A 24,706-nucleotide genomic window follows, 5' to 3' on the forward strand; every position below is an offset into this window, starting at 1 on the left:
TTCCAATGCCACAAAGCTGGGTAGGAGTGCTGGCATCCTTAATGACAGTTAGGATCCCAAAGATATTGATGCCCAAGCATTGGGCTGAATCTAATCTAATTAAAAAAAGATGGGAAGGGAATGAGTGCTTCCTGCCAGGTGCTGTGTGGGGTACTTTACCAACAGAATGACATTTCACCCTTGCAACCTTGGAAGGGAGGCATTGGTTGAGGAAACTGAGGCAGATAGAGGGGAAGTGACTAAATGTTGGAGGTTGGATTGAACTCAAGACTTCCTGACCCTAAATGCCTCCTACTCAAACCCTGACCTTTACCCTAAATGCGCTGCCTCCAGAATCGCTGTGCTGTATTGGGACCCTGTGGACCACAGCACCTCAGGCCCTCCTTTCCTCCAGTCTTCCGAAGTCTTTCCACATCCATGCTCATTGTTTCCCCAACACTCTCTAGCCATCTCATCCTCCGATCTGCCCCACATTGGGGTCTCGCCCAATGAGTCCCATCTTCTCATTTTGTGGCCAAAGTATTTTCGCTTCAGCTTCGGTATTTGACCTTCCAGTGAATGATCGAATTGAAGTCTTGGCTGTTTTGGTCTCTTTGCCATCCTCCATGTCTTCTCCAGCATCCCAATTTCTTATTGTCCATCTCTCATTACCATACATTGTTAATGAAAAAGCCATTGCTTTGACCATATGGATCTTTGCCAGCAATGATAAGATGGAACTCAATAGGCATAAGTGTCGAGTATTAGATTTGTGTTCAGAAAATTGCCCTTGCAAGTACAGAATGGGAGAGAAATGATTACACCGCAGTTTGTCGGGGGTAGGGGAAGAGCTGGGGGTCTGAGTGGACCTCAAACTCAGCAGAGATAGAAGTCAGTCAAAGAAGCTCATGCGCGCCTTGGACCATATTTTGAAAGGTGGGGCTTCCAGGGATAGGGAGGTGAGACACACCCATCAGACCATACTGAAGTGCTGATTTCAGTTCTGGACACCACATTTTAGGAAAGCCATTGATAAACTAGAAAACCTCCAAAGGAGGCCCACAGGATGGTGAAGCTTCCATGTCATGAGGGATCATTGAGAGAGCACTCTGCCTGGTGGAGCAGGGCTATGAAGGGACACAGAAGCCAAAAGGCTGTCCTGCCACAGAGGGACCACCAGTCTCATCATGCTTGGCCCTGCCTTGGCAGAACAAGGAGCAGCAGGAGGAAATGTGCAAAGAGGCCAGTCCAGGCTGGATGGCAGGTTACACAGCCCAACACTGAGAGCTGTCCCAGAGTGGAAGTGGCTGCTGCTGAGGGCTGGGCTCCCCCTCCTCCGGGGTCTAAAGGAATTCTGGGATTCTGAAGGTGGGGAGATTCTTGGTCCAGTTCTGTCTAGGTCCTTTCCGCCTCTGTGGTTCTGGGCTGAGGTCAGCTCTGGTGTTCAGGATGGGATGGGAGGAGGATTGAGAGACTTGACAACCGATTTTGTCCTGGTCGGCCGCTTCTCCATGTGCTAACACTGTCAGCGGCCGGCCCCTAAGATTTGTTCCTGCTTCTAGCCTTGGCAGTCAGGGAGAGGCTTCTGTGAAAATATTCCAATGCTCATAGACTTTTCCCTCCAAGATACATGCTTATTAAATCTTTTGTATATCAAAACTGCTTGTTACCTGCAGATGCTTTTCTATAAGCAAACAGGCCTGTTTCCCTGGACCATGCTCCCAGTTGTCCCTAGTCAGGCTTCCTGCTGCTCTGAGGGCTCTGCCCATGCCACCAACAGCAGACAGAGGGTCTGTCCCATCCATGTACTTCTAGCCTGACAGCAGGCTCGGGCCATTAGTTTGAGAAAGGCTAAGCTCTTCTCTGGTGGAAGTGAATTAACCCTGCACCTTCTCATAGAATAAATCTTGTTATTTTGTTTGTCCATCAAAACACTCCCTGATTCTTTGTGAGCAAACCTTAAGCACGCACTCACATAGATGGGAGTGCCTAGCAGAGGTCAGGCCATTCTCACCATCTTTGCTGAAACTTGGCGAACATCCCAGAAGGGCTTTTCTGAGTGAGGCTGGGGGGGGGGCGCTGTGCCATCTGCTCTGGCAACTCCTTAGCAGAAGGGTCTTCCAGACCCTTCTCAACAGCCCTGCCTCTTGGACAGATCTGAGAGCTGGCATCTGGGCAAGGCCCTCCCAGGCAGCCTCTCCCCCTGTCTCCCTGGGGACCAACCCAATATGTCTCCTTACCCACATGTAACCCTGTTTATGCTTCACCAATGTTGACTGCTCTGAAGGCATAGGGTAAAGCAAGGCCCCAAGGGCCCACTGGGCCTGGACTGGTTTTCACCAGACTCCCGTCTCTGCCTCCTCTAGCATGTGAGCTGACCTCAAAACAAGCCTTTCCCTCCATTTTCTTTGACAGCCCCAGAACTGAGCTCAGAGCAGGAGGTGGGGGCCCTAGAAGCTGTGGTAGTGTTCAATATGTGCGCAGCTTTGAGTTCCTTTACAGAGCACAGAGAGTAAGTGGTAAACAGCCTGCCTAAGGACCACTCCACCCCCACACCCCATAATGGCTCAGCTCTAAGAGTAGTTACCCACTGCACAACTTCACTAATCCAGCCCGGCCCGGCTCTGCTCAGTCTAGCCAAGCTCTGTCCTACTCACCCTGCTCTGCCCAGCCCAGGCCAGCTCTGTCCAGCCCAGCCCTGTTCTACCCACCTAGCTCTGCCCAGCCCAGCCTTGTTCTACCCACTCAGCTCTGCCCAGCCCAGCCCAGCTCTACCCTACCTACCCAGCTCTTCCCAGCCCAACTCTGTCCTACCCACCCAGCTCTGTCCTACCCACCCAGCTCTGCCCAGCCCAACCCAGCTCTGCCCTACCTACCCAGCTCTGCCCAGCTCTGTCCTACCCACTCAGCTCTGTCCTACCCACCAAGCTGTGCCCAGCCCAGCCCTGTTCTATCCAGCCAGCTGTCTGGCCCAGCCCTATCCTTTCCAGGTCACTCAGTCCCTGTCCTCCTGGCTGTCCAGCTCTCCAATCAAGGCCCCAAGTGACAGGTGGGAAGTTTTAAATCTGCAGCTAAGTCCCATCACTAAGCCTGGCTTCATGAAGGCTTCTCTCCTCTTGGGTCAGGCCACGACGTGTGGCACAGAGCTAATGAGACAGCGGCTGCCTGGCTCTAGGTAGCCATGGGAGCAGGAGATTAGCCTCCTCTCCAGCGAGATTGAGTGGTCGGATGCAAGGAACACCTGCTCCTCTGGCCCCTCGTCCCAGAGCCAGAGGAAGCCCCACCTCCACCTAATGGCCCCCATTTCTCCTGAAAGCCAAGGTTGGCAAGTGATAAGCCTTTGATAAATGTAGCAAGGGTTTGGCAGGCCTGCCTTCGGAACACACAGCTGCCTGCCTTGTGTGCCCTGAGGCCTCCAGCCTGACAGCCAAGAATTGACTGAACTTGACCCTGGGGACACTGGCAGTGCAGTCATGGGGTACCTGGTGTCCTTGTCTATCCTTGTACCTTAGGGAGTGCCAGAGATGGGGGCAAGGAAGTCAACTCTGCTGGGGCTCAGTTTCCTCATCTGTAAAATAAGAGAGTAGGAACAGATGATCCCTAACGTTTCTTCTGGGTCTTCTGGCCTGACTCAAGGCTCTGTGGGTCTGAGGTCTCCATGCTGTGATCCCACTGCTTTAAAACTGTGAGGAAGCCTGAGACTAAGGAAAAGCTTTCATCTCTGAGAGGTGTACCATGCCCTCACGGGAGGTCCCCAGGAACAAGAGGAAGGCACATGTCCATGTGATCCATAGAGGGAGTGAAGATGAGGGTGGGCACTGGCCCGGCCAAGCCTAGCTGACTCCTTGATCCAACTCTTGGTGCATAGGACGAGCAACCAGGATGGTTCATGTCCCCAAGAAGGGCCCTGCCAGCCTGGAGCACCTTCTTTGTCCAAGCTGGCCAGGGGACAGAAGCAGGGCCATCCAGTGAGAAGCTAGGGAGCTAGCACTGCTGTGTTTTTCACCACAGACTCAGCCTGACGTGGCCAGGGGCCTCATTGATGGGTGCTGTGCAGAGCCAAAGGGATGGGGGGGAGTCCTGGATGGAAGGTTTGGATCCAGTGTGCCCCTCCCCCCAGAGCACATGCCCTCTGCCCTACTCAGGCCTCACCCAAGCCTCAGTCCACATGTTAGGGGAGCCCCTGGCAAGCTGCATCACCACACGAGGAGGCAGCCAGGATAGTCCCAGGAGGGGAGGAGAGGAAGGGCAGGAGACTGACCCATAGCACAGAGGCACACCAAGTATCCAGAGGGTGCCAGTTGCCAGGGGCCAGGGACCAGGGGAGGGAGAGGCAGAAGGGGAAAGCACTTCCTACAAATGCTGCTCTCCTAGAGCTCACCCAAGAGTGGGTGGAAATCATCCATGAGAAGACATCTGCAGGGTTGTCCCACCACTTACTATTAGTGATACTTTTGACTCTGACAAAATCCCTGGCCAGCAGTTGGCCAGGACTTGCCCAGGCCACAGGCTGCATTTGTCCTCTGACCTCCCTGCCTCCAAAGCCAATCTCTGTCCTTCACACCACCTGGCAGCTGCCTAGCAGCCCAAAGAGGAGTGTCCTGGGGCGCAGGAAAAGGGAAGCTAGGACTAGTGTCTTCCTTGGCAACACTTCCATCGATAAGTCATAGCAGTGGCTGTGGTGGGACGGGGCCAGGTCTTTCTTTCCCAGCTCTTTAGGAGCCATGGTGACTGGGAAGATGATTCAGAGGCCCCTGCACAGGCAGGAGATGGGGCCTAGAAACCCTGGGCTGACTGCCCAAGGGAATATGAAGGGGGAAATGTTCCATTCACCTCAAACTGAGACCTCTTAAAAGCTATCTTGGAAAGGCCAAGGTCCCCCACTGCATCCTGGACCATCTCCCAGTGTCCTGATCTGTATCTGGCTGCTGGACCCTGATGGTTGCAGAAGAAAGAATGAGACTAATGACTAAGCAGCCCTGCCTCACTTGTACCCAGTTCGCTTCCATGTGGGGCATCGCCTTCCTGATGTCACGGTCCTCTTTAGAACAAAAGACAAACTAAACCATTCGGAAGCGTTGAGGTCAAGGGGCTCCAGATCAGGAGGAGCTGCAGGGTCCTCTTCTAGACTGCGTGGAGACCCTGAGGGAGGTGAATCTGCCATGGCAGAAACACAGAAAAAGGCAGCAAACAGAGGAACCAGAGCTCCCTGGGGCCTCTACTACCGCCTCTGGGGTGACAGGAATCAGGGATTTGGAAACCAGCATAGCAGCCTTCATGTCTGGTCAGGGCCATGGTGGCCCCTTCATTGGCTGCCCCTCGACTGTTGAACAAAGCCTCAGTGTAGGGGCTGCAAGGGCACCCCTGGGTGGGCCTTCATGGTCTTGTTCAGGGAAGCAGCATGCAGTGGTCTCTGGCCTTCTGAACCTCCCTCAGCTCATCTGAGAATGATCAGGGGACTATAGTGGCCCACAAGCTCAATGTGTGTTCAGCAGTTAAGATCTTAGACTGCCTTCAAAGAAGCCACACTTTCAGAACTACAAGTACAGAGTACACCTGGAGAGCCAGGGTCATTCTAGGTCCATGTGCCTCAGAGGAACAGTGAGGCCCTGGAGCGAGCACCCAGGAGAACAGCCAGCATGCAGAAGGGTCTGGAACCATTCTAGACCAGGGGCCCTGAAGGGAACTGGGGATGTTCATCCTTGAGAAGAGTAGGTGCTGCTGGCTCCTGGAGGGGGAGCTGTCCCTGGCAGCAGTACTGAGCTTCTCGGCTGGGCCCCTCAGGGGAGCACCTGCCACCTTAGGCTGGATGTCAGAATTGCTGCCTGACAAGAGCTGTCTCATAGTGACCAGGCTGCCCTGAGGCACCCTGGACTGGCCTGAGGAGCAGACCAGCTACTTTTCTCCCTACCCTCCACTAGAGGGCTCAGGCAAAGCTGGACACTCCTTGCCACTTGTGTTGTATGTACAAGGGGAATCCTTGGTGGGCATGGGCAGGGTTAGATGCCCTGGCATCTATGGGCTTTGACATTCTAAATCAGGGAGTGGCTTCAGGAGAGGGGGTGCTGGGTGTGCTTCCAGGCTGGAGGCTGCCACCCACCCCTCCTGCTTGGCACCTTCTGAATCGGGGGCCGAATGAGTCATTCTCACTCCCAGAAGTCACATCTTGTGCATGTAAAACCCAACCAGAAATGGGATTTTTTTCCCATCAATCTCCACATAATGTGCCTGTTTCCAAGTAGAATTCTCCCAGAAGATGGGGGTGTGCCTTTAGCAGAAAACAAGGGCAAGAACAGTTGAGTGGGCCTTGGGGACCCTTCTCCCCCAGGGACAACATGAGACTGCAGACCAGGGTCCCCAGAGAAGCGGGTTTGGCAGAAGGGCCAAGAAATGGACCCAGGACACAAGAAGGCTGGCCACTTGGTGAGGAGGAGGCCCCCAGGGCTTGAAGACTTCTCCTGGGGCAGAGCACCCACACTCTGCCCAGCCAGCTCCTGCCAGGCAGCTTTCCATGGGAGGACCCCTGTTGTCAGAAGAGGAAGAGGCCTGGGCTTGGAATCAAGAGAATAATGTTTTGAGTCCTAGCTCAGCCCAGAACTTAGTAGGTGCTATGCACATGCTTATTCCCATCCCCCCATAGCTAGACCTTCACCTCTCCAAGCCTCAGTTTCCTCATCTGTCAAGTGACAGTCTTTGTGCTCCTCCCCATGGGACTCCTGAGGAAAGGCAGCCTGAGGGGGGGTCTAGACAGTGCAGCTGAGCTGCCAAGAGGGAGGAGCTTCCCAGAGAGCTAGGGGCCAGGACTCAGGCTATCTGGCCCACCTCTTCTTCCTGGGGGTTTCTTCTCCCCCACATCCTGTTAGATGGTACTCCACAGACAGGCCAGAGTCATAGAAAGGCTGTCTGCCTTCCAGGGTTGCCCCACCCCATACTGGCTGTCTCCTCTGGACCTCTCCGCTCTGTCAGTGCCCTTCCTACTATGTGATGCCCAGGACTGAACCAGACACTGGAAGTAGGGCTGAGGACAGTGGACCCATGGCCCCCTCCCCCCATTCCTTATGGCCATGCCTGAAATTAGCTGGACACTGGCCCAGGGCAGGTGAAAGCAGAACATACTATGACTACTCCTACTACTAATATGGCTAGCATTTATAAAGCATCTATCATGTGCCAGGCCCTGGGCTAAAGACTTTTGCAAAAGTCTCATTTGATTCTTACAACAGCCCTGGGAGGTGAGTGCTAAGGACAAGGAGAGGTTGAGTGACTTGCCCAGGGTCACACAGCTGCATCTGAACTCAAATATTCCTGACTGTAGGCCCAGGGCTCTGTGCCCAGTGGTACCCCTTGGCTGCCTCATGGTGGCTGTCGGTCAGGGAGCTGGAGCATAGAACTCCCATTGTAGTCTGAGACACAGCAATCCCCAGTGATGCAGGAAGAAAGGGGATGAGAGGCACTGTCTGCTGGCATCTGTGCATGACCAGAGGGCAGTGAATTATGGTATCTGGGTCTGGTCCGGGACAAGTGACCATTGTGCAGCTGGTGCCTGGTGCCAGGGCTCTTGGGCTGGCAGACACTTCAGACATGGTGCCCCTGTGCAGCTGTGCCCACCACAGCCTTGTGGTGGTGGGGGGATACCCTGTGCGACCTGGTGCACATGGTAGGGTTTGTTGGGGCTGGCATGGGCCCCCTGGGAGGAAGGACTCTGCCAGAATCCCAAGGGAGGGGCCCCAAGTCTCCCAGCATCCCTGCTCAGGCCATCTCCCCCACCCTTGCCACGACCCTAGGAGGCATGCACTCCAAGGCTGATCCTGGTCTGACTGAGAGCATCTTTAAACTCAGATCTTCTGACTCTGAGTCCATGGCCCTAACTACTGCCCAACACTGCATGGTTCAGTCCTTCCCTTATCACAGCAAACATTGATGAAGCACCTACTGTGTGCCGAGCACCAAGTCTACAAGGAGCGAAGGGACCAAGCCCCTATTCTCAAGGGGTTTCTATCCCCCTGAGAGAAGGGAGGACATCTTGTCCTTCTATAGATAAGTAATCACAAAACTGACCCCAAGTGATTTCAGTCATGGCTACTGAGAGAATCAGAAAATAGGCATCTTCTTGCATGGAGCACCTTGAACCAGAGGAGAGGAGAGAGTAAAGGGAGGCATCGCTTAGGCAAAGGTACAGAAATGGGAGATGGGTCAGCAAGCAGGCCAGGTGAAAGGTCAATGAAACTGATCCTACAGAGATCTAGAGACACTCCTTTGTCTCTCAAGCCTCCACAGCTTCGAAGAACAGTTTGCTGGCCAATGGTGAATGACTAGAAAAGGGATTCTGCTAATGCTGCTCGGGATTTGTTGGTTCTCCCCACCCTGGCACCTCCCACCAAAGTCTTTAGATTCTAAGTGTGGAGGCAGTGTTGAAGGAGGCCCAGGCTCCAGGCATATGACCTTGGGCAGCCTCCCCAGTCAGTTTGTGCCTCAGTTTCTCCATCTGTAGCCTGGTTGCCAGGGCTATGAGAGAGCACTGTGTGAGCTGAGGGATGCCAGAGAGAGTTCTTGGAGTCTTCTGGGTGCAGTTTGGAGGGCTCCCCCAGGAACATCACTGATCACCACAACCATGTCTGGTCTCTGAACAAGGGGGTCTAGTGGGAAGTAGTCCCTCTAAAGAGTCTTCTCTCTTTTCTCCCTCTCCAGGTGAGCCCTTGGTGGTCCTGTGCACACCAGCTGCCCGGCCCCGAGATGTCCCGGCATCACAGCCGATTCGAACGAGAGTACCGCGCCCCTGGCTGGGACCGCCGTGAATGGAGTGCCAACGGCACCCATGGGAGCCTGACCAGCTGTAGTGCCACGGCAGCTGGTGCCATCAGTGCCCGGCCTGGCCTCCTGCCTCTTCCCATTGTACCCTCCAGGCTCCCCACACCGGCAGCCCCCGGGGCTCCCTGCACCACGGGCACCGGGGATACCATCACCAGCCTCGTGGTCAGCTCCTCCTCTGGGGCCTCCAGCAAGGTAGGAAGGCTCTCCTGGCCAGGAGCGCACCAGGGCTGCTGGGTCAGTGGGCAGGATGGTGGGATGCCGTGGCTGACAAAAGGAGGCATCCTGAGATTAGTTAGTTGGGCTCCTTGGCTGTTGGGGACTGAATCTTCCAGAAACCCACAGTGTCAATTCCTATGGAGAACAGGGTTTCAAAACACAGGGTGCCAGTTTGGGAAAACCCTTGGAAGGGTCTGCCCAGTCCGGGGCCCCTTTTCATTGTAAGGTAACTGAAGTGACTTCTCAGGGACCCCCAAACACTCACTCAGTCATTGGGAAGACAAGAAGGAAACAAATATGGACAGATGAGCTCTAGACAGAATAAATACGTCATTAATGGGGGGCACTAGAAGAAGGAGGGACTAGGGGAGGCTTCCTGGAGGAGGGGGGATTTTAGCTGGAACTTGAAGGAAGCCAGGGAGGCAAGGAGGCAAAGAGGGAGAGTGCTCCAGGCAGAGGCACAGCTGGAGACAATGTCCAGAGCCCAGAGACAGATGGAGGGTCTTGTGAGTGAGACAGCCAGAGGCCAGAAGACATTGTTGGCAGTGAGGTGGAAGGAAAATGGGAAGGCAAGAGGGGACAGGTTGGGAAGTGTTTAGAAGGTCAAACAGAACCTTTTGTATTGGATCCTGGAGGTGAAAGGCACAGGAGTGACGTGGTCAGACCAGTGCTTTAAGAAAAACCCTGTGGTGGCACATTGGAGACCTCAAGACTCCTTAGCAATAGGAGATGAGGAGGAGGAGAGAAGAGGGGGTTCTCAGTGAATGGCCCCCACCCCCACTAGTTGTCCTGATGACCTTTTCGACCACCTGTATTGGACATCGCAGAAAACATTTTCTCAACAGAATCTGGCTAACAGCCATACTGGGCAAAGGCTTACTCAGTGTAACGGGTGAGGAGTTTGGGCGGGGCGGAGCTCTGGTCAGTGCCTTAAGGCAGGCTGGGGGTCCCTTGCTGACAGCAGAGGAGGAGGCAGGTCCCAGCACAGAGGCTCAGACTGTCCCTCAGCCCCATCTTCAGGGCTCTCCTCTGGCCCTCCCTGAGGCTGATCATCTGGCTTGGCTCAGCTCCCAGACTGCAGTGACAAGGCCGAGGTCAGAGACAGGGAGCCAGTGGTGCAGCTTTGATCATGGGGCAGCCCCATTTCTCTGCCTCCCTCAGAAGGGGCCCTTCTTCCCCCATGTCCATGAGGCCTCTGAGTGACTCCATTCCGTGCCGGCTCTAAGACTCCCTAGTGGTCCCAGACTACACTGTTTATCATCCATCTTCCACACACAGCGGCACAGCTGTGGAGGGTCAGTCACATCCCTGAATTCCCACAGAGTTTCCTGAAAGAGTTTGGGTTGGGATTTGGCCACAGAAGGGTGGGTGCGTGAGACGGGTTTCCCAGCAGGCCTTCTGGTCCCCGCAGTGGGACCACCCAGAGCACCAGCTAGGGCCAGGTGGGCCTGTGGTCAGGGCATCACTAGCCTCCTTGGAAGCTCCCAAACCGTTCTCCTCTGTCCTCTGAGCAGTGCTGGGCCTGGGATTGGTGAGGAGGGGCATGGGAAGGGTTAGATGACTAGTGCCACCCGAGGAAGGCCAGCGACTCCAATGCTCCAGAAGAGACGATGGAACTCATGCTGTGCGCCAGCGAGGGGAAGGTGGAGAGGCCTCAGTGCTGCTCTGACCCAGGGCAGCAGGCAGTCCTGGCTGCAGCAGAGAGAGCAGCAGGGCAAAGCCAGAGCTCCCAGATGGGAGAGGATGCTAGGGAATGGACCAGGTGGCTCAAGGAGGCTCAGAGGAAACGGGAAGGATGTGCTTGGCTCCGCATGCCAGGCTGGGCCCCAAACACCCCCACAGCTCAGGGAGCTCACTGTCCCAGGGGGGCTGGCCTGTCATCCACCTCCATGGGGGCCCAGACTTGAACAGCCTCCTTCCTTTAGCACCAGCCCTCAGGCTGCTCAGGCTCCTTTGGCAGGCACTTTCTTGCTTCTCCAACAGGCATCACTCTCTGCCTCCCGCGCACCACATTTTTCCCCACTTAAGCTTCCAGCCACTCAGAGACTCCTGGGGGCCTGGGCTGCCCACCCAGGAGCTGGTGCTCCTTCTGTGGGTAGGCACCTGTCTGTGTCCAAACAACATGCAGGCAAAGAAACTTCGTAAACGGCCATCACACTACTGGCACTTGGCCACTTTGGGGGAAGGCCCCTCGAACTGAGCACCCCAGACTGGGCCCTATCTAGGGACCGTGGCACCACCTGCCTGGCCAGCCTTCCCTTGGGATGGCACTGACCACTTTCCCTGTTCTGGCAACAGGTCAGCCCCTCCTAGGGCAGCTACCCGCCCCCCAGGCCCACTGCAGGCCTGGGTAAAGCCTGGGAGGCCGGGTTCCCAGAAACCTGCACTGTTCCAGCCCTACCCCACAGCCCTAAGCAGTCAGGCCAGGTGGTATTGGGAGGAAGACCCAACCTCCAGCCATGGTGCTGGGTGCTCAGAAGGCTATAGGTCAGTGGGGGTATAAGACCAGCCTCCTCCTGATCACCAGCTTCCTGAGGCCTGGGTTATCTGAGCACCGGAGTCTGAGTGCCTGAAGAGAGGAGGTCAGGGGACCGAGCCACCCCTTCCAAACTGCACTATACCTCAAGATCTTGGAGGGGCCCCTTGGGCCAGGCACAAGCCTGGGTGTGGACTTGGCCCAGTGCCCAGCTGTAGTAGTGAAGGCCAGGTAGGGCTCAGGCATTCCTGGGGGCTACAACAGCAAGGCCCTGCCCCCTCATGTCTGGCAGCTCTGAGCAGAGTCAGGAGGGGGCTCAAGGGAGGTGGCTGACCAGGGAAGAAGTGTGGAGGGAGGGGCACCCTGTCCGTGGAGCGGCAGACTCAGAGGCTTTTCAACAGTACTGAGAAGAGGATTAGAGAAGAGGATTCTGCACACCCTGGGTCTCAGCAACACCAGTCAGCCTCCACTGGCAAGGGCCCTGGCAGGTGTGCTACCCCAGTGTCCAGGAAGAGCACAGGAGAAGAGACAACTCACCCCAGGGTGGAGTCAGGCACAACGGAGGGTGTGTCTGAAGTCAGTGGTCTCCACATCACAAATAGCGCCTGGTTGGCCTTCTCTATGGCCCCCACGATGGTGGATGGTGAGGACCAAAGAGACGTGGCAAGGGGCCAAGAGCAAACAAACGGCCCAGCAGCCTTCGAACCTCCCAGGCAGGGTAGAGAAGAGGAGGCCAAGGCTGGGCATTGCCCACATGGTGGCACACTGTGCACCAAGCCCTGAAATTCCCCTGCAGCACAAGCCAAGCTCAGGCTCCTAAATCTGCCCTTGGGTGCCAGCCAAGATGGAAGGGCATGGCTCTCGAAACCCCCTTCCTGCTGCCAACCTCTGGGTGTCAAGCCAGGCCTTATGCTGAATGGGCAGTGCCTATGAGGGGGCCAGCCCCCTGAGGACAGACTCGGCGCTCTCACCACACTCAGGGTATACCTGGCCCATAGTAGATGCCCTAAGAAAGGCACAGACTTCCTGTCCTCGCCCGGCTGACTCACCTGCTCTAGATTCAACAAAGGATTGTATGTACCTTCCTGCATACCTCAGCTGTGGGAAGTCTGATGACGCCCCAGGAAGTCACTGGCTGCCCCTGGGAAATACATAGGCCTCACAAGATCTGCAACCTCTGCAGACAGGGAGAAAAAAGACAGGAACAGACTGCCACTAACCCCAGTGGTGCTTACCCTGGATCCTCCCACGTTCCTGGTTCTGGGCTGGCCACAAGCCCCAAGAGCCCATCAAGGGGTGGGTTTAGGCATTTAGTGAGCTAGCATGGTAAGAGTTAAGAGTAATGAGCCTTTCTAGAAGCTTTGTGGTTTACAGGGTGCCCCGCAGACATGATCTGATCTTATCCTCCCAACACATCTGGGACTGGACTTGGACTCAGAAAGAACCAAGTTCAAATCCAGACTCAGGCACTTGTCAGCTATATAACCTTGGACACATCACTCACCCTCTCTGGGCCTTGGTTTCCTTATCTGTAAAATGGGGATGAAAACAACCTGTCCCTTACGGATGTGTTGGGATACCCCACTGTACCCTGTGTCTCCCCTTTCCTGGAGCTCTCCTCCCCTCCTTCACCCAACCCTTATACCCAGGCATCACACGTACACACCTTGTACATCCTTCAATCCAACTCATTGCGCATTGGTGAAATATTTATTGTGTTCCACCATCAAGCCGGGCTCTGGCGACCCAAAGAGAAAAGTGAAGCCACCCCTGCCCTCAAGGGAAGTGCATTGTAAGAAGGGGAAATACAGTGTGTATGGAGACAAGTCAGCAGGAGATCCGCTGAGGAGGACAGAGTATTCACGATGAGAGATTTGGAAAGGTTTCCTGGAAGAGCCAAGTCTGAGCCTGGAATGAGGCTAAGAATTCCAAGAGGCAGAGATGATGGTGGTGGTGATGGTGGCGGTGATAACGACGAAAAATAGTTAACATGTAATGCTTACTATGTGCTAGGCACTGCGCTAAGACTTTAGAGATTATTTCATTTGATTTTCTCAAAAACCCTGGGAAGTGGGTACAGTTGTTATCCCCATTATAAAGATGAGAAAACTGAGGCAAGTGGGTTAAACAACCTGCCCAGGATCTGAACTCAGATCTCCCTGACCCTGGATCCAGGGGTCTATCCACTGTGTCACCTAGCCATGAGGAGTAAGTACACTCCAGGTATGAATAACAGGGCCAAGTCATGGCAGCTGCAGACATAAAGCTGATGAGACCATATAGTGGAAGGTCAAGGACAGGAGGCTGGAAAGGCCAGTGGACCAGGCTAAAATATGCAGTCTGGGGATTGGGAGCCCCTTAGAGAGATGTATTGGCAGCTCCAGGGAGAGGAGACATCAAGGAGGAGGCACAAGTTCTGACCTGGACAGAGAGAGGAGGAAATGGCATCAGGACACACAGCCACTTAGAGGCAAGGCTGGGCTGGAACCTGGGTCTCCTTGTCTGCTGTGTGCATGGCCTCACTGGGAAGAACACACAGCAGACAGGCAAGTTCAGGAGCTCAGGGCTCCCACTGGGGGATTCTGGGAGCACGGTCCTCAGCAGCCCTTCAAGGACAGGGGTAAAGATGTCATGAGGGGCAGGCTACCTCCTTCCCAGTCAGGCTGGGCCAGATTCATTACTGGGGAGAGGGCCTGCTGTGTAGAGGAGAGGTGCCCATTCTCCTGGGGTCAAGGGAGACCTTGCTGAGGCACTTGGGTGGCAAGCAGGGATCCTCCTTCACCCCTCAAACTAGAGTTTCTCTGCCCCCAGATGGGCAGTTTGTGGGCCACCCTCATGGGCTCAGTGGGAAGGTGGGGCCAGGTTCAGCTCCCAGCTCCACTCATAACTAGCTCTGTGACCTTGGCAAATTTCTTCACTCTTTTGGACTCAGTTTCCCCCTTTATGAAAAGAGGAGATGGCTTCTTTCTGGCTCCCAGGCCCCCTCCTCACCTCCCCCTACTTTGTTAATGGAAGTCTCTACACGCAGCCTTTTCAGAGGGTTTTTACCAAGGGGAAGGCTGGGTCCTGCTCTCCCCCAGAGTCGGGGTGAGAGAACGTTCTGGGACTGGAAATCTATTTGGTCATGGTGTTGGGCTTTGAAAGTGTGTACGCGTGTGTGTGTGTGCATGCGTGCATGTGCATCTGTATTGTGTGTAAGTGCCTATTGCCTGGCACATAGTAGGTGCTTAATAAATGTTTATCAATTGCGTGTGGGTGTATATGGATAAGTGTGTGCATTGAGTGCTTTGTATGTTCATTGTGTATTGTGTGGAAGTGCCTGGCACAAAGTGGGCACTTAATAAATGTTTGTCAATTGATTATGAATGCATATGTGTATATCTATGAGTGTGTAAGTGTGGATGTTTGTGTATGTGGTGGTACTGTATTATGTATTGTGTATGCACACGTGTGTGTGAATGTGTTTTGCGTATATGTGTTTAGAGCGAGGGGAAGAGGTCCTGCAGTGGTGGACTGAGGAAGTGACCCCGGGGAACCATTCCCCTCTCGTGAGGCATCTAACTGGGCAGCCATTCGACCCAAGCCAGTCAACTGTGGATTTGCATGGTCTACTCTCTCCCAGAGAGACTGGTCTCAGGGAGTGGCCAGGCCAGTGTGTGTGTATGTGTGTGTGTGCGTGCATGCATTTGCACATGCACAGGGGACAGGGAACCTGATAAAGGTATAAGGAGCCCTCCACGATGGTCCTGCTCTGTTTGTTGTGTCTGGAGGCCTCTGGGCCTCAGCTTCCCCATCTGGCAAATGGACTCGTCCATCAGGGGAATTGAGAGCATGGGAAGAGCTAGCAGTGAGGAAAGAGAGGAGGACCCCAGCCCAGCCTTGCCTTGCTGGAGCAGCTCTTCCCCTTGGAGCTCTGGAGGCCAGCGGCCAGGTCTGGGCTGGGCAGCCTCTCCTGGTTTGGGGGCAACGTCCCCCTAGGGAGCCCTGGCCAGCCACAGGCTTCACAGGAATGTGCAAACACCTCAGGCTCACAGCTGGCCATCTGGCTCTGGGCCTCTCCTTGTCTGGGAGGGGGTAGCAGCAAGGAAGGGCCACATCTGGAACTCATTGGCCTTTGCCTGGAGGTGCCAGCTCCTCCCTCACATCCCTGAGCCATCGTGGGCTGGGGGCTTCCCACGAAGCATCGGGCACAGTCAGTCCTTGGCTTCGTCCTTCCTGTCTCTGGGGGCTCTGGGTGATTCCTGCTGATTCCATGCTGAATGCATTTACAAACCAAATGGGTTTTAATTTCATATTTTTCCTGAAGGTCACAGTGTTCATTTACCATCATTATTTATGACCAAAGCACAAGGATTTTAATTATTTCTGGTTGTTCACACGCGGCAGAATCTCTTCTGCTCATGAGAGTAAGACGGTTTTTAATTGCCCAGAGATGGCGGATTGCTCCCTCCCTGCTTCATCAATTAAAGCCCTTGCCTTGGCCGCAGAGATGGAGGATCTCAGGGTTCAAGCTGCAACAGATTTGGGGGTGGGGCTTGTAATGGGGCTATTGACTCAGACCAGTCTGGGAAGGCATGTGATCATCGAGTCCAAGGTATCAGAGCAGCTCCAACCTGGCAGGGACTGAACAAGGACCATTCAGCCTGGGCTGAATACCACCAAGCATGGGGAGCTCACTATGTCTCCCTAACGAGGGGCAGCCCACTCCACTCCCGGACAGTGCTAATTGGTAGGAATTTTCCCTGATGCCAAATGACTATTAAAGTCGAACATTTGCTGTTTCTCCTTCCAGACATGTCTAACAGCTCCTCTTGAGATGCAAGGCTGGCTTCTCTCTCCACTGGCCTTGAGCTAGGGGGTAGCTTCATGTGACTTCTAGGAGGTCACAGGAGGCTCAAAACCTCCTCCAACTCTCAGCCAGTGGTCCTAATGAAGCCAAATGGCTCTGGCAAGCACAGGGCATGACGAGCTAGCCTCATCTCCCTAGTAGATAAATCCAGAAGATGCCATAGATGTGAGTTCCTTGGTTTTTTGGCAGAGCTTTGGTCAAGGGGTCTAGGTTCATGATGGCAAGTTATTTCAGACTGGTTGAATCCCTGTATCCATGAGTTATCATGGCTGGCTTGTGACCACCTGGAAAGGCAGAGTGCCCCTGTATACAGTGTATACAGCATTGTATATGGTGAGGGAGGTATGGATAGGCAGAAGCTGTTTTGAGAAAGAGCAGGAACAGGTGGTAATCGACTGTATTGAGCTGAGTGAGGTCACAGTCAAAGTAACTGGTGCCATCTTGGCTGTGTCTTATGGGCCCCATCTCTCCCAAGTCTAGGGTGCTCATCAGCCCTCCAGTCCTGGGGGCCAGTTTGAGGAGGACACAGGCTGGAGAAGGTCCAAAGGAAGGTGATAAGAAGAAGGAAAGACTGGGAGTCCAGGCCATGCAAGGGTTTCCTAAAGGAACTGGAGACATTTTGCCTGGAGAAGAAACTCGGAGAATGGGACAATTGTGGATAAATACCTAAAATGTGTCACATTGAGGAGAGATTAGCTTTGTACCCCCAGGTCTCCGCCATGGTGGGGGGAGGGGAGGCACACAAAGCAGGTTCATGTTTGATGGGAGGAAATGTGGGAGGAGGAGGTCCCTTCTACGAGAACTTTTCAGGTGCAGGCTGCATGAACAGTTGTCTGGCATGTTAGGGAGGTTTGGTCTCAGTTGGCTCTGAGGTCCTCCCCAGCTCTCAAATTCTGTGCTGCCCCATCTCTGGGACATCAAAGGGCCCATCTATAAGACAGCAACAGAGAGGGACCCTAAGATTGGGAGCTGGAAGAGACCTTACATTATCCACTTCTCTGTACAGAGAAGGAAACTGAGGTGGAGAGCCCTGCTTGCCTACAGCCATGCAGGGGCTGAAGGACGGGGCAGAATTTGGTCCCAGGCCCCTGGCCTGCCCCTGGCCCAAACTCCAGCCTTCTTTGACTTGCCACTTGATGAGGATGGGACCTAGCCAGCCCTCTGCAGGGGTCACTCACATGGGCAGGCATGTGCATCCCACCCTGTTCCCACCTCCTCTGGCCTTTCCTGTCATCACTGCTATTTCCTCAAATGCTGAGAGCTCTTCCCAAGGCCACTCAGGCCACTGTTTTTCATCCCCAGAAATATTCTGGGTGAACAACGTGTGCTCATAAAACAAACTGTTTTCCCATTCCACATTCTTTGTGCAAAATTTGCCACAAACCTGGGCCCAGGAATGAGTCTTGGCAGGGTCTGAGGGCTTGAAGGGTAAACACTGTTTCTTTGAGAAGTTGCTTCACTGATGAGAAAACCCTCCCAGCCGTGGAGTCCTGGAGAATTCCCCAGCCTGGTTCTGAAATGGATGCCCTGGTTTGACCGGATTCTGGCGAGCTCCATCACTGCCCCCACCTGGCCTCTTCAGGATTGGAAGCCCAGGGCTACCAGGGACCTCAGACTGGGAAGCCAAGTGTCCTGTTGCCCCAGGGGCTGCCAGGCTCGTATAACTTCATGTGGATCCAGACAGCGCCCCCAGACCTGCTCTGAGGATCACAGAACTCATTGCGGGAATTTCTTCAATACTTGTGTGGCTGAGAGGGACTCCACCTGAAAATCAGTCAACGTTCTCATTGAGCCCCTGCTGTCTTGAGGGGTAGAGAGGCAGCAGCAGATACAAGAAAGCTTTTTGAGGCTTGTGCCACCCAGAAGAAAAGCCTGCATGCCAAGCACTGTTCCCAGAGATGGAGATACAAAAAGGATCTTACACTCTAATGGGGAAGGCAGGGGCTGGGGGGACAAGTGCCCACAAGGTGCCAAGAGGGAAGGCAGGCTGGCCAGCCCAGACAGAGGTCAGCTATAGCAGAAGCCCAAGGCCGTCCACTGCAGCTGCCAATGCCCATTCGGGGGCCGGGCCCTATACCCTCAGCTTCTCCTCATCACCTCCCTCAATATGGTCAGTCAAAATGGCATTCACTACCTCCTTCCTTGTCTCCAGGCTCCTCCTCTGATCCTCTGTGACCTGCCCAGCCTATGCCCGAGGGCCCTCAAGGGCCCCATCACAGCCCCTTGAGCGTTCTCTGTGTGGGAGAGATCTGCAAAAGAGGGACCCCATGGAGGAGATTGCTTTGGATATGGGGTCATCTTGAGAGGATTCTGTGGGGAAGGTCCCCATGAAGGCGAGCATCTTCACAAACACCCCAAGGAAGACGTCTCCTCAGGAGCAGGCATGTCCTCTAGGGGGGATGCTGGCATAGCAGTGGTTTCACCTCTGGCCATTGGTTTTCTGGGCAAGGTTCCTGTGACTTCAGATTACTTGGGGGCAGCACTGGGCCAAGCCAACCCAAGGGGAACAGAGCCGGCATCAGTTGGTCGCATGTGCCAGTGAGCTCCTGGAGGTGCTGGTGCCCCAAGGGCATTGTCTGTGACTCCCCTTGCCCCCCCTTCGAACTGGACAGCAGAGCAACTTTTCAGAGCAGAGTTGAGATGTGAGGCCTGTGTTCCTCAGAGAGGCTGGAGAGCCCAGGAAGGAAGCAAGCAGGTGGGGGTGCCTCCAGTGACCCTGGGCTGCTGTCCAGAGAGGGTAGGGAGCACAGGCACATGGCCCATCGCCTTGTTTTGTGCCAGGACTCCAAGAGCAATGACAGAAAGGCAGGAAACCCTGGGACTCGTCCTTTGTGATGCCTTTTCTCAGGGGACATAGTTCTAGACCTGACCCAGTAGTATGACCTTGAGCAGCCTCCCCTTCTGGGATCAGCCTGATGGGAAGGGACTGGATTCTCTGCACTTTGCCCTGTGGGCTGCCTGGGAAAACCCCGAGATCCCAAATGGGGGAGAGCTGCCCAGAACACTAAGCCCCCTGTTCGGGCCACCATCTTCTTGGTGCTGTGGATGGGCAGCCGCAGAAGCTGCTTAGCAAAGAACTTGTTTGTTCATCACTTTTCCAATCACTTTCACTCCCAAAATAGAGGCTGATTTTCTTTTTAAATTAAAAACTCACTCTTTGGAAAGTAAGCAGAGCAAGGAGAATTATAAATGAAGGCCCCAGCACTCTGCCACTCCGGATAATTATTAGCTGCCAGCTTTGCCAAGAGTATACATGTCACTCACCGCCCCTCTTCTTCCCTGGGCTTGGCCTCTGTGGGCCTCTGCAGGGCCTTCCCCCAGCACCTCCTAGGGGTCAGTCTGGGACCAGCCCTCCCACCACCAGCCATTCCTTGGGCCATCACAGAGCCCACCTTCCCTCGATTTCTGGAGATGGACAGTGCCAGCTAGTGAGGACCAGGGGCGCCTTTCTCCCTTGAGAGGAAGGCTAGACTGGTGGTACCCAGGTAATATAAGGAAAGAGCCGTGAAACTGTCCATGATCTGTGTGGGCTGGCCTGGCCGAGGAGCTGCCCCAAGAACCGGTCTCAGAGATGGTCTTCCACAGTCAGCTGACAGAATCTGGGTAGGCTGAGCAGGCGGCTGGGGGCCCTGCAGGGGAGCAGAGCCAGAGCAAGAACGTAAGCCTGCATCTCCACTGGTCAGCATGGATTAGAGAGCCTCATAGTTTAATACTCAGAGCTAAGAAAGAGGGAAATCCAGTGAGGCTGAAAGGCCCCCCTTCCCTGACCTGGATAGCCAGGGCCTCATCATAGGCTGAGGCCAGGGGGACTCAGTCCACCTTTGTCTGGGCTGGGGACCCACAGGGATCCAGACCCCTCAGATGGCCTTCAACCTTCTTCAGCAAAGAGAAGTGGGTATTCTTGGCCCCCAGCAGGGCAGCAGGCCATCTAAATGTCTATTAGAAGAGAAAGCTTCAGCCCAGCCCAGTCCCCAAGTGACAACCCTCTGGGAGCCCCAGAGAAGAGCCCAAGAGCTGATAGAGTCAGAGGCCCTGGGTTCAAATCCCAGCTAAGTTACTTCAAACCCACATGACCTTGGGCAAGTCATTGCCCCACTGGGCTTCAGATTCCTCTAAAATGATGTCCCTTCCAGTAATCCTTTCTTCTTACCTATGAGAATCTTTCCCTGGAGAGAGATGGTTGTGGGGACCTAAGAAACAGAAATGTTTATGGTCTTGGACCAGCATGAAGTCCACTTTCCTGTTTGGGCTAGGTGGGTGAGGAGGGGGACAGAGCCTGCCCACCATGGCTAGGATTCTCTGACCATGGTGAATGGTGGGGAGTTGGTCCAGGGATACCCTCTCAACCCCAAGCCTTCAGAAGTCCTGAGGACTCCCCTCTGGCACTCCGGTCTCAGGTCTCCCTCTCTGGCCAGCATTTAGAGGCAGTGCATATTTAGAGTTAGGTGGGTGAGGAGGGGGACAAAAGGTCCCCCACAGACCTCCCAGCCCCATGCCTCCTTCCCCACTCAGCACCTAGGGGCAACAATGCTTCCTGCCTCAAGAAGCAAGCTTTCAGGGCTAACCTGTCTCAGACTTCCCTCTCTCTGCCCATGAATTCCCCCGGATTCCTCAAGTGCAGAACTTCAGTCCTTCAGTGACTGATGAGGGCAGGAGATCACGGTGCCAAAGGGCACTCAGCAGGAAGTAGTCCTACCTGGGGGCAGCAAGCTGCTGTAGAGGGGCCCAAGCTCTGGGCTAAGCAAGATGTCACAGCTGGGTGAGTGCCAGAGGTGGGGGAGGAGTGAATCAGGGATACACCAGGGTCAGGCCCAAGCAATGACCCACAAGTCTAGGGACAAAGTACTTCCCATGTGCCAGCGATGAGCCAAGTTCTAGGGATACCTGGAAAGTCAGAACTAGGCCTGTCCTCAAAGGGGTCCAATTCAAATGCAGAGAGACTGTCAGGATAAAGGCACAGGAGACAATGACCAGAAGCAGCCCTGGCCTTGAGGACTGGAGTACAGAGGGGCAGACAGAAGGGAGCCAAGAGGTAAAGCTGCGAAGGGAGAACATTCCAGCATCTGGGGACTGCCCAGGAGAATGCCTAGAGCCAGGCCTAGGAGCCCCCTTTGTCAGGAACACCGGAAGCAGCTGTGGTCACATCACAGGATATGGAACGGGAGTCAGGAGTCTGCTGTGAGAAGAGACTTTGACACCAGTGGCAAGCCAGAGGATAGCAGAGAAAGCACTTGGCCTTGGGGGACAGTGTCCCCAGGTCTCCTGCTGTTCCCACCCTCACTGACTCAGATCAGGTAGATGGAGCCTGCCCCACCCTTGCTCGGCAAGGCTAGACACCCCTGCCTATCTTGGAGTGGGACTGGCGCAAGGACAGTATCCAGAGGATGGGGTGAGCAGCCACTTCACATGACCCCTGTTGGCCAGCCCCCATCCTGATAAGGCTGCATCATTGTCCCGTAAGCCATCGACACAGTGCCTGCCCCCCCCCCAAGTCTGAGCAGACAGCTCCTCCAGAGGCCCTTTCTCATGACTGCAGAAGCTGCTTTCCTAGTAAGTGGTCCTCTGAGGACAGGAGAGATCGTGATGGAAACTGCCAATTCCCCAGGAGGCCAGGAGGTCCTGTGGAGTGGTGTGGAGGCTGGAGAGGGAGGCTAGCCATCAAGTTAGATTCAGGGAGTCTCTGTTAGAGGTCAGTCGGTGATCCCGTCCTGGGACATAGTCATGTGAGATCCTATTTGTAAAGCACAGGGCCTGGCACCCAGTAGATGCTTAATCAATGCTTCCCTTCCCACCCTTCCATAAAACTGGAGGGGAGGGGGAGGTCCTAGGGCCCAGCCTAGCTCCTTTGGATGTCTTTTCCAAGGCCTTTGTTTGTAGGGGGATGAGTGTCCGAAGAGCCTGGGGTCCACAGCAGTAACAGATAACTGTCCCCATCACCAAAGTGGGCACATTCTGCTGAAAGGCGATGACCCAGAGAGGGAGAGATGTCCTCTGGCTGCTGGTTCCCCTCCCCCTCCTCCCTCAGTGTCTGGCAGGTCTTCACCTGTGTCAGTGCCCTTCCTCCATCCCACCTGAGGACAGGATGGGGGTCTGCCTTTTTTTAGTTCCTCCATCTCTTGGCACATAGTAAGGGCATGCCGAATGCTCACTGATTGATTTATGGGTGGGTAGGCCAGACTAGAATCACTGCCAGGACTTCACAATCCCCCCCCCCCCTGCTGAGGGGGGATTCATCCAGGGAGGCTTCCTGGAGGAGGTGGGGGGACTTGGGCATTGAAGGTAGAATGTGAGGGGGGGAAGGAGCAGCTGATTCCAGGAGTGAGAGAAGTCTCAGGAACAATAGCCATTGGTGCCAGCCTCCATGTCCAGGGCATTTACTCACCTGCCATCTACACTGTGTGCCAAGCCCTGGGGATCTAAGAAAGGCTGAAAGCAGCCCCTGGGGGGGGAGGGGGAGGGACAACGTACAGACACCCATTTACAAACAGGACACAGAAAGATAACCCGCAGCATCATGGCAGGTTGGGAATGACTTCCTGGAGAACGTGGGGTTTGAGCTGAGCCTTGACAGAAGCCAGGGAAGCCAAGAGGAGGGACAGCACTCCAGGAGTGGGGCACAGTCAGAGAAAGGAAGAGTCTGGAGATGAAGTTAGGTGTTAGGAACTCCAGAGGCCAGAGTGTCCTTGGACAGAAGAATATCAGGGAGTGAGGTCTGAGAAGAAAAGTGGGAGGGGGACAGGACTTTGAATGCCAAGTAGAAGGACTTGGAGGTGATAGGAAACCACTGGGGTTTATCGAGGAAGGGGTGTGACAGGGTCAGACTGTGTTTGGTACCTGAGTGAACGATGGATCAGAACAGGGAGAACGTGGACACAGGCAGACCCCACCCCATCCCCCTGCCGCTACTGCAGTCTTACAGGTGTGAAAGGATGAGGGGCTGCCCCGGGGCGGGGGCAGCAGCAGAGGAGAGGAGGGGGCCAGGGATGAGGGCCTGGAGCCTGCCCCGGGGCTTGGTCTAGATCCAGCTCTTTCGGGCCTCACACCTGGGCTGCACTTTCCCACAAGAACACAGCACCAGGGAAAAGGGAGTGGAAGCAGGTGTGGCTCTGTGGACCCTGACCACAGCCCCCACCAGGCCCTGGGCCCCTCATCAAGCTGCTCCCTCTGGCCCTGACCTTGCAGCCTTCAGGCCTGAACTCTGTTGTCTTTTGGACACACAATATCTCCCAAGATCCCCCTGAGCTCCACTCTCCAGCTTGGCCTGGCTCCCTTGGACTCCGTGGCTAGCTCCACCTGAGGGAAGAGAGGGCGCTGCCAAACCATCTCCAGCCAAAGCCTGGAACAGGCTTTCTCTAATCTTTAAGGAGAAGAAAACAGGCAGAAATCCTTGTCTGGTAAACCGAATAACCGCCCTGGCTTGCTTTGAGTCCTGGCGAGGCATTCTCAGCGGTGCTCTCCAAGCAACAGCGTGCTAATGGCCAGGGTGGGGGTGGACTTTGGGGGTCACTGAGGTCAACCCTGGCCTGCTGACAACCTGCTTCAGGAGTGTCCACCACATGGAGGCACCGGACTGGGCATGGTCAAGTACTGGAGGATGCTGGGAAGCCAGTGACCCCAGAATCCTTCATTCCCAAAGTATTGTGGAGGGTCAGGAGGTCAGGATGCCAATGACTGAGCAGGGCCCATGGGGGCTGTCTTCTGCTCCCTGGGGCCTGGGATGCTCCCTCTGCACCCAGATTCATTAAAAGCCTTCAAAGGTACCCACACCTTTTCACCTGTCATGATTTGTAAGAGAGTAATTTGAGTGCCAGGTGCTGAGGCTGGGAGGAGAGTAGGCTGAGGAAGAGCTGGGAGGGGCATGTTGGCCTCTGCCAGGGTGTGAGCCTTCTCTACCCTCTCCCAATTCTAGGCCTGCGAAAATCATTAACCTCGCTCAAGCCTTCCCAGCCACCCTGGGGGCTCAGGACCCTCAACAGCCTCCTCTGGTCCTTGAGACCATGGAGACCTCAGGGGGCCTCTCCCTGCCCAAGGCTGGTGGATCCCCCCCAGTAGGGCCCCTCTGCTCCAGGTTCTAGAACTGTCCATGGGGGGCTGAGGGGGTGCAGGCTTCTCGGTGGAGGTGAGGCTTGCTGCAGGGGTGCAGGGGGAGGAAGGGTAAGCAGCACTCTAATTCCTTGAAAGCAGGGTGACCCCCAGCTCCGAGCTTCTTCCTAACTTTCCGTCACTTAACAAGCATTTTCCAGTGTCCGCAGTGGGATGTGGGGGACACTCATGTCCTGCTGGGGTTCAGTCTGTGACTCTTTTTTCAAGAAATTAAGCTAATTGCAGCCTCCCATTTCCTGGCTCTAACTGCTCTGCCCTTACTGGGTCAGGCG

General features: G+C 54.9%; 1 protein-coding gene across 1 annotated transcript in view; it reads left to right on the plus strand.

The window, feature by feature from the left end:
* Positions 1–24,706, plus strand: part of KLHL29 (kelch like family member 29) — a 183,467-nt gene that overhangs the window by 103,123 nt on the left and 55,638 nt on the right. Inside the window, 1 exon segment of the mRNA XM_072650301.1 lies at positions 8,668–8,982. Within this exon segment, the coding sequence (XP_072506402.1) occupies positions 8,713–8,982 (270 nt within the window). The 5' untranslated portion in view covers positions 8,668–8,712.

The sequence above is a fragment of the Notamacropus eugenii genome, chromosome 1, assembly GCF_028372415.1.
Source record: "Notamacropus eugenii isolate mMacEug1 chromosome 1, mMacEug1.pri_v2, whole genome shotgun sequence".
In the NCBI taxonomy this organism is placed as follows: domain Eukaryota; kingdom Metazoa; phylum Chordata; class Mammalia; order Diprotodontia; family Macropodidae; genus Notamacropus; species Notamacropus eugenii.